This window comes from Zootermopsis nevadensis, unplaced genomic scaffold (assembly GCF_977971745.1).
Source record: "Zootermopsis nevadensis isolate Lab colony 2312 unplaced genomic scaffold, Znev_1.0 Znev_ptg000009l, whole genome shotgun sequence".
In the NCBI taxonomy this organism is placed as follows: domain Eukaryota; kingdom Metazoa; phylum Arthropoda; class Insecta; order Blattodea; family Termopsidae; genus Zootermopsis; species Zootermopsis nevadensis.
The window spans coordinates 2,144,299-2,160,939 of NW_028259141.1; the positions used below are offsets into that span (position 1 = coordinate 2,144,299).

Consider the following 16,641-nt stretch of genomic DNA (forward strand, 5'->3'; position numbering starts at 1 on the left):
AATGTGCTGTTTTTCATCTTTAATCTGATATGTATGGTCAGTGCAAAGAATAATGCTAGTAATGTTACTGGGTCACTCCTGACTGTGAGCTGTGGCTATTTACATGGCAGCACTGTTGCTACGTTATTATTGTTTTATATCCCTATAGGAATCTACACTTTCATCTATTGACAAATAATGCAGTATTAAAGAAATGCAAGATACTGTACTTATAATTGTACTTTATTGCTGCTGTTGGTGCCATCTGAATGGATCGTCTGCTCAGAATTGGCATCCAAATTATATCTTCTTAACCATACTACTGTTTGAAACTCCGTACTTTTTTTAAAACTTACTCGTAATTAGCACAAGTCATTTCACATAACTTCTACATGCAATCGTAGTACATCCCAAAGCTTTGGATTCAAAGTTCTTTTGAGATTTAAATTGCCATCCGAAGACGCTTTTCACTGGATAGTACGTTTCTACGCTGTTATTTTTCATTAAAATGTGAAGACAGTTTTTTTGTGTTACTTTGCCCAGAAAATGTCCACTGATTTCCAATCAGTTTCTGAAAAATCCATCCTTATTCTCCAGGTGCTGATTGATGCAACTTTTGCTTAATTAAGTTTCCTGATATCTTAATTGCGTCATGCTTGTGTTCTTCAATACAATAATTTTATTCACCGTCTTTACACAAGCTTATAGATTGTTAAAATCACATAAAATTATAACATTTCAACATTTGATATTGTTACATTTTAAAATGACGACATGTTTCGATGTTCATTCCATCATCGTCAGGTCTATCAATCAAAATTAAAAACTGTTGCATCTGCTGCTCTGCGTATACTGATTTTGTTCTACCCGTTAGATTTTATTTGTTTAACCTCCAGGCTTCTTCCATTTAATTTTGAGGGCTGCGCCTGGATGCCTTAAATCTGCAAAATCAATTTTAATTTTCATATCGTGATCCTGGCTACTGACATAGGAAATGGAATAATTTTAAAGAATTACTAAATATATCGTAATACAAGTAACACACACAACTTGGTATGTTATAATACTTTAAATATTTTGTGATTACTTTTCTTTTACTTGTATTACGATATATTGAGTAATTCTTTAAAATTATTCCATTTCCTATGTCAGTAGCCAGGATCACGATATGAAAATTAAAATTGATTTTGCAGATTTAAGGCATCCAGGCGCAGCCCTCAAAATTAAATGGAAGAAGCCTGGAGGTTAAACAAATAAAATCTAACGGGTAGAACAAAATCAGTATACGCAGAGCAGCAGATGCAACAGTTTTTAATTTTGATTGATAGACCTGACGATGATGGAATGAACATCGAAACATGTCGTCATTTTAAAATGTAACAATATCAAATGTTGAAATGTTATAATTTTATGTGATTTTAACAATCTATAAGCTTGTGTAAAGACGGTGAATAAAATTATTGTAAGTTTCCTGGCTAAGGTGCAGTTCTATTTTTACTGCCTTGCATGCAGTTTTCAATTTCTTCCTGACAGTAAACAGCTGGAGTTGCATTCTTTATTTAAACAGCAGTAAGCAATTACTGTAATGGTTACCTCATTCTGTGAGATCTGAGAACCTGTATAAATCCATGGCGTAACAACTCCAGAGAGCCAAAGCCCACTAGCTTGACTGCTAGCTAGCTAGACTTCCCTACCTTCAATGGCCTCGACTGACTCAGGATAACTTCGGAGGACATGGATTCTTATTCAAAAGTTCTTCTCTCTGAGTCCTTCTATATGCTCCTTCAGTTTGGCCCCAACCTTTTGAATCATCCTGTATATAAACGAGTAATGTAATTGTAGTTAGCAGACTTACACCATCACCCTTGAAGTGGAATAATGTAATTGACTTCATTTAAAGAATTTAGGACTGGTTTAGACAAACTACTACATGGTTTTATAAAAATTGGTTTGATGACTCAGAAAGGAACTGAATTCTTGTTTTCATTCAGAGGAAAGTAGAGTCTAATTACCTGTATTACTGGATATATTCTGAATTAACTATTTTAATAATTTTCAGGAAAAGCCTAAGATGTTTGCAAAAGATGCAGAGATTGATGTTAATCTAGTTGTGAAGAAACTGAGTGAGATCATCGCGGCTCGCGGGAAGAAACGCACTGACCGCAGAGAGCAAATTGAGCTGCTTCACGAACTGCAGAGTGTGGCCGATGCACATCATCTTGGTCCCGCTGTTGCTCTCAAGATTAAGTTTGCCATCGTCTCCGCAATCTTCGATTATAACCCTAAAGTCTCCGATGCAATGAAGCCGGAGTTCTGGGCCAAGTACGTACTGTAACCGAAAACTTTTGAATTGCAGGAAATTAATTAATTTACGTGTACCATACTTAATACATAAGATATGAACTTTTGTTGACTGTGCAGGTTACCACCGAAAAGTCTGGTGGCCAGCGGCCCCGTAGTACAGGGGTTTTAATCGCTTATTCCTTTACAAAAGGTTATAAACTGTAAAATGCCGAACTTAAGAAAGGGGCAATGTTAGATCATACACATCATGTCTCATAGTGAGCCTATTTGTGTGATAATTACATGCAATGAAAACAGTAATTACTAAACTTGTGTGTGTGCACGTGCGCGCATGCATATGCGTGCACATGCTTGTGTGTGATTCCTTCTATTTCAGTACTGAGTTTGGTGAATGAAGTTTAGTAATCATGAGAAAGCCTTCCTAGAATTTTTTGACAAAATTCATTTAATTGAATCAAAATCCTTTTAGCCAAAGTAATTCTGTTACATCAGTATTGAGAATAACTTATCGTGGCATAATGCAAGTAAAACAAGTACTGAGTTCGCTGTTTGTCTTGTCTTGAGCCTGATGTATAAATGTCCGATGCTTATATCAGTCACAGTGGGAGGGCAGTTTTCTTTTAGTGCTCTTGTACTAGGCAGCTGGAGCTCAGGAAAGTACAAGAGCCATTTTAAAATTCTCGGGAACGCTGCATTCCATACTATCATCATCAGAAAGCAGCTTTTGTGCGAGAGACTGAATTGTGCTACATATGTCATCCTACTTCAGTGTTAAGGCAAGGTCCTAGGTAAGCGATAACAAGCGAGGTGTGCGAGCTGCATAAGCAGCATGGGGTGTCATATGACATAAGGGAATCGCTTGTTGTGTCCTGCGGAAGAGAAACACACGGCCTTCCTGCGCATGCCCCTTCCGTGTACTGCACAGGCAGAGATTTCTTGCGCATGCGCCTTACTGGTGAACGCAGCGACCTGCGCGAAAATATCAAAATATTTGATCTCGGAATCCGGCCGCTTTACTCTCTTGACTGATTCGCTGTAACCTAGGACAGCGCCACACAAACAGCCAGTTTGATATTTCCGCTTCACCCACGCAAATCGCACCGCTCGCACTTAATCGCTCACGTAGGACACCGGGTAAGTGTCATCGAGTGGCATGAAGCGTTAGGTATTGTGTGAAACTGCACTAAAACATGCTCAGTGAGTATGATAAGTATTGTTTCGTCAAAACGTGGGTTACACAAGGGCAAAATGTGTATTGTTGTCTCAAAGGATTGCAGTAAGCCTGTCAACAGAAGCTGTGCCGTGGCATGCATGTGTGCCCCTCGGAGTTGGAGAGAAAATGGTGAGAAGCATACAGTGTGTTCCACAGGCTTCTTGCACAAACGTTTGTGGCAGTAACATCCATTTCATCCTTCTGCAGTATGCATTTTGGTGCAACGTTGTTTGTCCTTACTGAACATGTTTATAGGATGGTATCACATGAGACCTAATGCTTCACGCAACTCTACAATGATGAGCTTATGCTTTGAAAACAGACGTATGCGTGCGGTGTGGTTTGGTTTCTCACACAAAATCTGTTTTCCCGCTAATGGTAAGTATGGGGTGCTGCACTGTTGCAGTGTAGCCAGTAATTTTCAAATGGTACTAAATAACCATAGGAGATAACACGGTTTTAAAGTGACTACCACTTCTAAATTTGAAACCTTGTAATTAATTTATTTCAAGACAGATGTCAGTAGCTGGTAGTTCTACTATATTTGGTGTGAAGACACAAAAATTATATAACAAAGAATATTTAAAACAGTCAAAGTTGCTTTGTTTCTCTAAGCATTATTATGATAGTTACAGGAATTTATTTTGTTACTTGAAAGATCCAGACTGAGTTTCTTTTGTGTGTGCGTGTTTTCCTTAGCCTATCCAGGCACTTGTCACTTTCCTTCTTACCTTTCCAATTCGTTAATCCTCTCATTTGTCAGTATATACAGTAGATTCTGGTTAATTGGGGAATCCGTTTATTTGGGACAAATCTTAAAGAACAATAACAAATTGAGAAAATAACCAAAATTTTCTTCACTTATTTGGGATGCCATTTTGTTTAATCAGGACAGTGAGTGCTAGATGGCACGTGAGTGGCTTGGAGGAATCAGTGAGTCATCGCTGGTGCCCTCGGTAACGAACGCGTGCGTATTCAGACAGTGTAGCGATTCTGCTTGCGAGCAGTAAGTAGCAAGACCATTAAGAAACCTCAGTGAGCAAAGCATGCTCACTGTGGTTTTAAGCATTCAGGCTTGGAGATGCCAGATACGACCGACAGTGAAAATGACGCCATTTTGGAAGTGCAATACGTCAGAAACTACGAAGAGTTTGCATGCATCGACAATAGACTTTGATGTTACAATGAAAATGAAGATTATGAGAACGCAGTTGTTGAACAAATTGCAGCAAAACACCAAAAGACATCAGAAGACAGGAAAGCGATGGGGACGACACACCTGAGCTTGAGCGAGTGACTAACCAGGATGCCAGGGAATTTGTTGCTGGATTACGACGCTACTTCATGCAGGAAAGCGATGAAGGCAATCCTATATCTGCACCAGATCCCTGCGCTGATTTTGTTCACTTGCAGTCAATTAAGAGAACACGGCAGGGTACACTCGATAAATTCCTCGGTCATTAACTGTTAAGAGCTACGTACATGCGTGTTTGATACATTAAATTAAAATTGTTTTTAGCGTAAATATTTTTCTCTGATCTGTACCATTTGTTCCAGAATTCAATTATAGTATTTTTGTTGCTCAATAAATGGGAGTTGTCTTTTGTTTTAAAACTCTTTACGTGGGACTTCGCATAATTAGGGCAACCGCTTAATTGGGCCAAAGTGTTCTAGTACCGATGTGTCCCAATTAACCAGAATCCACTGTAATTTGATTACCAACAGCAACATTAAATAAGTTATAGGTAAGGAGGTGTGTTTCTGCATTTAAGGGTGTGATAAGTTTAGGACTGAAAATTTATACAGAATCTGCGAGGTATATTACATTTTGTATTGTTTATTGTTAAATATTACACATGCTGTGTTCTGCTGCAGAGTTGAATGCTGGATATGACGATGTTGAGATCAAATTAATATATATTTCAGTTTCACAGATCAAAAAATAAATGTTGTGTTCTATATTCTTCTCCATTTAGGTTGTTAGATGGAATTTCCGACACCTTGGACTTGTTGTTGTCTACGCCAGAGATCGTTATTGGCGAACATATCTTGGAGGAAAATGAAATTTTTGATTCAGTTCCTTATAAGGTGCGAGGCTGTGTCCTGACGATGGTGGAGCGTTTGGATGAAGAATTTACAAAGTTGCTTAAAGAATGTGATCCGCATAGCAATGAATATGTAGAGAGGTAATTGTCTGTTTATTAAAATCTAAAGTCTAACAGTGTGTATTTGCTCACGCGCAGAATTAATTCTCATTTATTATAAATTTTCATGGCTTATTTTTAAAGGCTATTAAGTCTTAAGAATAATAACATTAGATTTGACAGTGTGGTTTAACAGAAAGTAAAAACACAAAGCTGTCCCAGTATACGTCACGTAGGCACTTGTGAGGAGAGGCAGTATAGCTCCTGCTCGTTTTTGACCTCAGCACTAGATGGGGGTGAGTGGTCGCACTTTGCCTCCAGGAAAGGTCCCCAGTACCAATTGGATAGGAGACTGGGTGGGCCCCAAAACTGGTCTGGATGCAGAGGCTAGAGGAAATATCCTCTGCCCGTCAGGAATCAAATCCCCCTGTCATCCAGTCTTTATACTGAGCTATGTTGGCTCATAGCAATAGTAATTCAAAGATTACATAAAGTTCGTTGCATGATATCTTTGGATGTAATTGTTTTGGAAGGATATATTAATTGCAACCATGTGTGTGAAGGTTGTTAAAGCAGTTTGAAAATTTTGTCTAAATGGTCAGAATCCAAGTACTTTCAGACTTGATGAACTTCCTAACAGAATATGCATTCACTCCCAGTCAGATGTTAAATTTACTGTATTTACTTGAATATGAGACAAGGTTTTTTATGCTTTTACATCATTGAAAATTGGTCGGAGGTCATCTTATTATATTTACAAATGAAGATGTGTAAAAGGGAGTGTATTTCAACATTTCCTGAGTAGGTCCACTAATTGTGGCACATCTCTGAAACTTGTGTATCCGTGTTGTGTTGATATGAAAATGTTTTAAAAGTAATATTTATAACTAATTGTTGCTATATGGCCTATTATACTGACTACATAATTAAGTAAACCACAAATAAATAAAAATACTTTTAGATTTGCACACAATTTATCAATTTCGGAGTCATTGCTCTTTTGAGGTGTTTTCTGGAAAATATATTGCTATACAATATTTATGTTATCCAATCCAATTAATTTGCTACTGCAGAACCATAAAGAATCATATTTAAAACGGATTTCTTGGAAGTAATTCTACGAGTACATCAGTATGTTTGGTATGCTGCTGTTACGAGATATCACTTAGAGTGTGGATGTGTGACAGTTCTTTGTTGTGGTTGTTAACTGGTTTGAATTCAGTATGGGGTAAACATTTTGAAGTTAGAATGTTTGAAAGTAAATATTAATAACAGTGGTTATTGAAAAGCTGGGAGTATGAGAATTGGTAATATTTTTGTGGACGTAAAATTGGTAATTATTGAGCTACACGTGCGCCAGAGAATTACATGTTTGAATTTTATGTGGACAAGTAATAAAATAATTTGTGTTGACATCTACTTTGAAAGGGGGTTGTCTTGTATCCAGGGTCATCTTTTGTGTGTGTGCGCTTGCATGGGGCTGTCATGTTAACGTTGTCTCTTCATGATTGTAAAATTTCCAGAAGAAGAAATACAATTGAATAAAATTTTCTTGGATATTATCCATCGTCTAGTAAATATAAAACGTAAAACGACGTTTCGGAGATGGGACTCTATCTCCGTCTTCAGGTTCCTACACAGTTGGGCCCACTAGATAGAGCTAATCCCATCTCCGAAACGTCGTTTTACATTTTATATTTACTAGACGATGGATAATATCCAAGAAAATTTTTATTCAATTGACTCTTCACCATCGTCAAGAAGTTTTAGATTTGAGAAGAAATACAGTTTAGAATGTTAAGACGTTTCAGGCCATGATCCATTTCAATGTATATGGTGGATTAAGAATAACTCAGGTAGTCACAAGGACTGGTAGGTGGACAAGGGCCTGAAAGTTGAAAAAATCATAAAATTGTAAATTGTGTTCAGAATAATGTTAACTGTTAGGTCTTTCACTGTGAATAGAGGTAATAGGTTGAGGTGTCTTGGAAACCAAAATGCTGAGAGAGATTTTGTACCTCAGAAAGACGAAGTAATAGAATAATATATAAATTACATTAGGAGCAAGAAGTAGGATTTGAAGATGTGGACTTTATTCTGCTGGCTCGAGAGTAGGTCCAGTGGTACGCAGTGATGAACGCTCACATTTCATAAAGCAGTGAATTTATAGTTCAGCTCATAAACTATTAACTTTTCAAGGAAGATACTGTACCACATAGTTAATTATTTTTTCTATGTAATTTTATAATTTTATGCTTATTTAATATAACAATATGGAACGCAATGATATTGTTAATGGTCTTTGTAGAGACTGCGGCTTGCTCAGATGTGCCATATCTAAATTTTGGTTTCAGGTTGAAAGATGAGAAAATGGTGGCAGCAATTATTGACAAAGTGCAGGCATATCTGGAACGCCAGAGCTTGTCAGCGGATCTGTGTCGTATCTATTTGCGGAAAATCGAACATCTGTATTACAAGTTCGATCCAGATGTCTTGAAACAGAAACAGGTAAGTTAGCTTTGTGAAGGTAATAATAAATGAATTTTTCATGCTCGTGGAGTTACGATAAATCATGATTTTTAGATCTCTGTCTTACACTGAATAGCATCATCCGTATGTTTTATATTTTGCAGTAGGAAGAAAAACTTGGAAATGAAGACGTCGTAATAATTTTGGTGCATTTGCTCTGTTATTGCTTCTAGATTTTCAGATTTTTCAGCTTGTAAATACTGGCTTTGTTTCTGTTTTGTAAATAGTGTAAAATTGGTGAGCAAGGACATCCAATGTAAATGCAATCAAAGTCAGTCCATTTGTTCTTGGGTTATGTTTAAATATTTGTAAAACTGTAAGACTTACGGCAGAAGTATATTGAGCATAAAATAAGTTTAATTTTTTTCTAGGGGTTTTGTTATAAACATTTTTCACTTTAGTTAACCTTTAGCAAGTTATGCTTGAGGTACATGCAGAAAGAAATGTAGGTCTTTATGTAAAGTGTTCACTTTTACTGTTTTATCTGAACTAGGAATGGAATTTGTTCATCGATCTTAGTAAAACTACCCAGTGTCTTAATGAATTCTGAAATTCTTGGATTGTTGCATGTGGACAAGTAGACGAGCGTGGCAAAGTGAAAAGATGCTTGTTTACAACTTTGAGATAAAATGTACGTGTAGCATAACAGTTCGGAGCATTTGCCAGAATTTAACCAGTGTGATGTTAGAGATTTCTGATGTGTGCGTGGGCTGGGTGGTGATTCATCATGGAGGATTGCCCCACATGGTTGCATGTCTAACTTGGTATTCTTCGTGCAGGGATCTCTTGCCAAATCACTTCCTTGAACAGAAATGCTTGTAGGACGTAACGTAAAGTGCCTGTTTGATTTCAACAAAATTTTGAATGTGTTAACAAATTTTATTGAAACTCACCGATATCACTTGTAATGACTCACTGGTTCTCAAGGTGTTGCATACAGACAGAGAGACTGACTTGGAAGTTAATAAGTGTATCTTAGCAAGTTTTAGTTGTCAACATTCCAGAAACTGGCTGAAAACTATGTATGTTACTTGAACAAAAATTATTTTCTGTTGTGTATTTTAAGGTTTAGAGAATTATTAAAAATCATTCTGGATATTTATGATTACACTGAATGATTCACATTATTTAGATCATGTTGGAAATAAATTTATAGATGTCAGCGTATATGTATGTGATATGATGGCTACGCTATGGGTGACATTGCAGAATTTGCTCTAAAAAACAATCATGTTTAAGTGACACACAGAGCAATTGATTTTAAACTTGGAAGTGCATGTAATCAATACCAGGGTGATTTTAAGTTTTCACAAATTGATTTATGTGTGGTATCAAGATGAAGAAGAAACTAGCGAAGTGTTACGTATGGAGTGTCACGCTATATGGAGCAGAGACTTGGACACTCAGGAAGAAGGAACAGAAATACCTGGAGAGTTTTGAAATGTGGTGTTGGAGAAGAATAGAGAAGATCAGGTGGACGGATCGAGTGACCAACGAAGAAGTATTGAGGAGAGTCAACGAGCAAAGAAACATTCTGCAGGCGATTACACGAAGGAAAGCTAACTGGCTGGGACATATTATGAGAAGGAATGGGTTACTGAGTGATATCATCGAAGGCCAGGTTGAAGGAAAGAGAGGACTGGGAAGAAGATTGATACAGCTAACCAACGATCTGAAACAAGGAAAGAAGATGAAGTTTCAGGAGTTAAAACGAGAAGCCGAGAATAGGGACAACTGGAGAGCTCTTTTTGGGCAGAGCAATGGACCTGTCGTAAGACAGAACACTGAATAATAATAATAATCAAGATTAATGTGTCAGTCTGTTTGGAAAAATGATCTGTGATGATTAGTTCACTACCAAAAACTGCGAATGATTTAAAAGAAGGATTTGCTACAAGAGATGGAAAAAATTGTGAAGTGCTATGTATGTACCTGATTAATATCATATTTCTGTTACGCTGTTGGTTTATTCTTTGTTTTTAAACAGCCAAAGTAACGTTCTCGTAGCTTCATGCGATGGTTATTTTCGGTATGGGAATTATGTTCACGTGTTTAAAATATATTGACACAGCCATCTATAAGAAAAGTCCCCTAGGTCACTACTGAATATAAAAACTAGATGTTCTGAATTAAGAGTTGATCCTAGTGATGTTGGAACATCATTTGCTCTGAATCTTTGAAGATACAGTGTAACATCGATATAACATGCGTTTCTGGGGGAAATAGCTTTGTCCATTACTGTAACCTTTTACCAGGCCAAAATTGTTTTTCCTACATTGAACAATTTTGATAATTTTATTACATAAGATTATAGTTCCCTAAAAGCTGCATATTGGGACATACGAGGTGCGATCGGAAAGTTTCAAGACTGCGCCTATAAAAACCCGTACACTTATCTCAGGTATTAAATTCATCCATCACCCTCGAAGTAGTTCCCCTGGGAGTGAACACAACGATCCCAGCGCCGCTGCCAAGCCTGGAAGCATCCCTGGAAATCTTTCTTTGTCAGCCTGTCAAGCACCATCTGCGATTCTGCCTGAATCTCTTCTATCGTCTCAAATCTCCTTCCCTTTAGCTGAATTTTCATCTTTGGGAAGAGGAAGAAGTCACATGGCGAATAAGGAGGGTGCGGGATGACGGCCATGGTGTTTGAGGCCAAAAACTGCCGAACTTTGAGGGCGGTGTGCGCTGGCGCGTTGTCATGATTCGTCGCATGTGAAGTTCTTCCTTTAGAATCAGCTGACAGGTCCCATAGCCTATCCCAACAATGTCGCACAAGTCGTTGATGGTACGACGTCGAACGCTCGTCATCATCGACAGAGGTTCGGCCATTTTTAAAACGTGAATGCCACACAAAAGTTTGTGCACGACCCATTGCGGACTCCCCAAATGCTTGCTTTAGCATTTCATAGGTTTCCGTAGCCATTTTGGCGAGTCTGGCAAAATTTGATGCACACGCCATTCCGAAATCGCAGGAGGGTCGGTGTAATGCACTACCAAAACGCCAGTAACTAAGAAACAAATGCTAATTCGATGATGCCGGCTGGCACACTGATTCACTATGAATGTAGGCCGCACCCCCTAAAGGCAGAAGCTCGTACTACATCCGGTTCGCCCTCTATTGACAGAGTCTTGAAACTTTCTGATCGCACCTCGTATCAGTAAATTTTTAGTCTGGAATAATATATTAGAACCACATTGATCAAAATTGATTTAAGAATATTTCATTCAGTGTTGAAAAGTTGTTAAAAACAGAGTTTGTAGAACCCATTGTGATAAACATCAGTGTTTTTTTGTTTTTATTTCTGTCATATTATGGCTTTCAACATCTAGAATGAGCTTGTTGAAAAGGTTCCAGTTCCCTCACTTTGCAGTTGTATGAAACATTCTCACATACAAATTTTAAGTCATGCTAACAAGTTCAGGTTACATTTTAGTATATAATTATCTGTACTTTTATTACAAAGTTTAAAGAGTTTTGTCATGTCTTGTTTGACTCATTGTGATGAATGTTATTACTTCAGCCCAAGTTTACATTGAATGTAAAACAGTCTTCGTGCGTTAAAAAGACAGATCATCCATGATACATCATCCACTATCGAACTATTAAGCAACAGAATACTTTGTATATATTCTTGGCTATAATTCATCCTGTTACAGACTTTGTGTATCTTTCCTTTTAAATAAAATTATGTTTCTCGTTCAAGGGCAAGATTCCGGCAAACGCAGTGACGAGCGTGCACGTGATGGAGAAGCTGTGTAAGTATATCTATGCTAAGGATGGAACTGATCGACTTCGCACACGTGCCATCTTGGCACATATCTACCATCATGCGCTCCATGACAACTGGTTCCAGGCTCGAGACCTCATTCTTATGTCACATCTACAAGAAGCAATTCAACATTCGGATCCAGCGACACAGGTAAAGAATTACGCAAGATATATTTTATGTATCCGAAACAGTTCAATAAAATCATCTCGTGCAGTTAGCCGCATCAGATGTTTAAAATATGAAACTGACGTTTCAGGGACCATCTATGTCCCCATCACAAGCTGCGATTGGCTAGGGTCCGGCCATGAGCACTGGCCGGGTGGGTATATATGGGAGACAACTCCCGACATCGTGCAGTCACATCAGAACCCTAATGATGGGGACATAGATGGTCCCTGAAACGTCGATTTCGTCTTTTAAACATATGACAAGGCTGGTCGCCCCCAGAAGATTTTATTGAGTAATGTCGCCACGAAAGCTTCAAATCTTATATCTGAAACAGTTATATGGAAACCCTCGAGTGCGTAATTAGAGCAATTAAGATAAATGATTAAGATTCCCAAGATATATATAACATTACTAGTTCAGGTTTTCTGTACTGGTGTAAAATACCTGTCGTTATACCATGTCTGATCCAAAATTCCATCAGCAACACCAGCATTCTTGATCGCAAACACAGAGTCCTGACTCCGTCTCCACATAAATTGAATAGTAGCGTATTGCAGGGACAGATGTTTTGATTGCTGTGGTGATTATGTGGATAAATACTTTGCCCATTATTCCTTGTATTTTTGGATGTGTTAACACTGTTTTAATTTACTTTATTATTCAAATGTATTATGGATCAGATGGATAAAAAATAGATTGCCATATTTTCTTGATTTTAAGATGCCATTGGTTGGGTCCTTTCCCAGGGGTAAAGCACCACTTACCCCCATCTAGTGCCTACGTAGTATATAGTTGGACAGCATTATTGATTATAAGATGCACCCTTGATTTAGTAACAGGTTTTCAGGAAAAAGGACACTACATTGATTCTTAGATGCTGTCGATTGTAAGATGCACCACAATTTCAGAAATTGTAATGTGTGAAAAAAGTTGTCTTAAAATCAAAGAAATTCAGTGTTCAGATGGTTACCAAGTATCTGGTATTACCTTGTTTCCACAGATCTTGTATAACCGAACCATGGCACACCTTGGTCTGTGTGCTTTTCGCCATGCAAACATCAAGGATGCCCATAACTGCTTAGTAGATTTGATGATGACTGGGAAGGTAAAGGAACTGCTAGCTCAAGGATTGCTTCCGCAGGTCAGTGTAGTTGAATTGTTACAGGATATTATGATAATCATTGCGACCACAAAATAAATGTTAACCTGTTGACGCGGAAGTTTAAATACCCAGCATATACCGCTGTTGTGCTGTTCCGGCGGTAGTAATTTTTAAATGCCCGTTTAAATTTTGCTGTAAAATACGTTTTTTTTCATAACTTTTGAACTATATGAGATATAATTATGAATTTTTCACTGAAATCCTCTTAAAAGATGGTTTTGTAATCTTACCTTAAAAGATGAGCACCCTGTGTGTGACCAATGGGAGCAAGTGGATCAGAAGTTGATTTTTGTGTGGTAGTCCTTGAAACAGCCATCCATACACAACCCTGCCTCACACTCACTACACCAATAAGTCGTATCTTTCCTTCTCCCGCGTTTCCTGCACACCACACATCTTCTTTGAGGTGTTGCCTTCCTTCCAGTGGCAGGAATACGCTCCGGAAAATGTCTTTCTATCAGTCTTTTAGGTGGCGGCTCAATTGCCGGACGGCCGTGTACAGGACGAGGAACACCAGGACCGTGTTTTTCTATGAGGCCTTGGGCTAATGAAAGTCTGAATTTCAAGGTGTCTAAGTTTTTGGTATGAGGAACAGACCGGTACATGACCATTGCGTTATGTATCGATACATTCAGCAGTCTCTTGAACAATGTCATGTACCACTTCGTTCCTCTTTTTCGTTCCAGCAAGTACGGCTGGAGCATCTGATCTTTCAGATCAACTCCCAGCATGTGTTTATTGTAGTCAAGAACTACCAGAGGCTTTTTCTCTTCTCGCTTGGCTCTGTTGACAGTCACACACATATCATCCTTGTGGTATGTAGAAATCATCGTGACTCTCTTCTTATCTTGCCACGCGAGAACTGACACATCGCCAGAGTGTTGACCACAGCGCTCTCCTTTCTTCAATTTCATATTCTTCACTGAAGGAGGGACATTCTTCCTGTTGGCACGTAAAGTTCCAACACAGTCTGTTCTTTTGGACTTTATAAAACGTGCCAAATCCGGTGAATTATAAAAATTGTCCATCCACACTGTGTGTCCACGACCAAGAAGAGGTTCTAGCAGTTTGACTACAATTGCTGCAGTTTTGTTTGTTTCTGCAGTCACAAATTTATTCGTCAGTTCCATGTCTTTTCCAGTATAAACCAGAAAATACCACACATAGCCAGAGCTAGACTCGCATAGTTCAAACGTTTTGATTCCAAATTTTGCAGCCTTGAGGGGTATGTATTGTCTGAAGGACAAACGACCTTTCCATAGAGTCAAGGACTCGTCTATCGAAATGTTCTGGGATGGAAGATACAAATTTTGAAACTTGTTATTCAGGTGCTGAATGACTGGATAAATTTTGAAAAGTTTGGGAGGTTCTTGATATTCATTTTGCTTACTGTTATCTGCAAAATGTAGAAATTTGGTAATTATCTCTAGTCTTTCCAGAGGTAAAGTTTCAGGAAAAAACGGAGTGTACAGCAACCGGTTCTTTGCATAATAAGATCTGATTGTAGGCTTTTGAACAATGCCCATCAACATAAATAGAGCCAAAACCACGTAAATTTCGTCTACTGTGACATCTTGCCACTTCCTAATCCTAGATCGAAATGTGAGAGGATGGGCACTTTTAGAAATTTCTTGCTTAGCATATCTGTTGGTTTCATCTACAATGAGCTGCACAAGAGCTGTATCGAAAATGTTTTCGAATGAACTCACGACATCTAGTTCAGCCGTGTCGAACCGAGGACCATATACATTACAAAATGCTTCTCTTGAAGCAGGAAATGAGTCTATATTTTCCCACACATACTTGCCGGAAACAATACCTGAATTTGCTTCTACAATTTCTTCCTGGCTTTCGCCACCACAAATGTCACTCTCATTATCACTAATTGCTAACGTTCCCGGTGTCACCAACTGTGTATAGTCAAAGTCTACACTCTCAGTGTCCGAGCTACTATAATTGTCAATTTCGTCGTCTAACAATTCGTCTAGAAGTGATATTTGTTCAGCATCAGATAACACACGACTGCTTGAAGGATTCTCCATTGTAAAACTGAGGCCAGTCGTTTATTTTTAGACTCCCAGGTAGAAACCCAAAAGATTCTGTACAGGGTTGCCAGATCTTCACACACAGAAAACTTTCCACAACAGAGTACTACAAACCTCATTGCGCTGGCATTAATCGTTACAAAGTTATGAGCTGAAGAAATTAGGCTTAAAGCCGGGTGTAATATTACGCCCAGCTGCAATCCCCAGCATTTAAAGGCCGGGCGTAATTTTACGCCTCTCGGCGGTGAGGAGTTAATAATCTCCCACCAGGTTCTCCATTTGTCTCTTTTCTCCCTTGATGATATTGTTCCTCTTGTATCTGTGGCTTCTTTCCTTACTCTGTTGAATCTATTATTGTTCGCAAGAAAATGAAAGAATTTTTTTTCGCAACGCAATATACTGGCCTCATCTCCTTCGGTGTTTGGTAAAAACCAGCAGCTTCTATCTGAGCAAGTTGTTCATATGCTTGCTTCCTTAAGAAGACTGGTTTCCTCGTTACGTGTTAAGCTGCAGGGTACATAGACCACACAAAGTAACACAAGCTGTATTTTTATCAGTAATAATTTTTGGGTTGGGAAGCCTGAGGGGAAGAACCGCTGGGGAGACCAAGACGTAGATGGGAGGATAATCTCAGGCGGGATCTATGGGAGATAGGAGTTGAAGGAGAATGAATTTTTTTGGCCCAGGACAGGGACCGGTGGAGGGCTTTGGTTAATTCAGGTTCGGTAAGCCATCTAGTTAGTTAGTTAATATTGTTTGAGTTATTCATATTTTCGTCTTATGAGGGTGCCTTAAATTACAGCTTAACCGTATTTTTAATTATCATCTTAAAGGAACTCAAAATCGTATATCTTTGAATGAAGACCGACATTGGCTTTCCATTAAATGACACTTTTAAACATCTGGAAATGAATTGACAACATTGTTATTATGCTGGTATTTGTAATATAGTAGGTCTGTCATTTTTATAACCAAACACTTTCATTTATTTATCTTTAAGAAAAACAGACAAATCGGAAACCATGTCAATGATGATGATGATGTGGGTTGTGAAGCCATGTAGACTTATAGATAGATACGAGCATTGTGGACGTACATCGTCTCTGTATGTTTCTCTGAAATCTTGGTATCTACGTACAAGTGTCAGAACCCAGAAGAACAGCATTGTTATCATCACTGGTCTGAGATCCTCAAATCACACATAAACCATGTCATTCAAATAACAAATTAAATTAACATAACTTCAATTGGTTACCTTCATTGCTCGTTATCATATGAAACTGAAAAGACGTATGCTAAGAAATGGCCTAACTCATTGACAGCT

At 38.2% G+C, this 16,641-nt stretch overlaps 1 protein-coding gene across 1 annotated transcript in view; it reads left to right on the top strand.

Moving 5' to 3' along the window:
* The window catches only part of eIF3c (eukaryotic translation initiation factor 3 subunit c), a 45,955-nt gene that overhangs the window by 12,929 nt on the left and 16,385 nt on the right, over positions 1-16,641 (top strand). Inside the window, exons 9-13 of the mRNA XM_022078751.2 lie at positions 2,039-2,301; positions 5,473-5,682; positions 7,995-8,148; positions 11,877-12,092; positions 13,111-13,251. Of these exons, the coding sequence (XP_021934443.1) occupies positions 2,039-2,301; positions 5,473-5,682; positions 7,995-8,148; positions 11,877-12,092; positions 13,111-13,251 (984 nt within the window). The remainder of the gene's footprint in view (positions 1-2,038; positions 2,302-5,472; positions 5,683-7,994; positions 8,149-11,876; positions 12,093-13,110; positions 13,252-16,641) is intronic.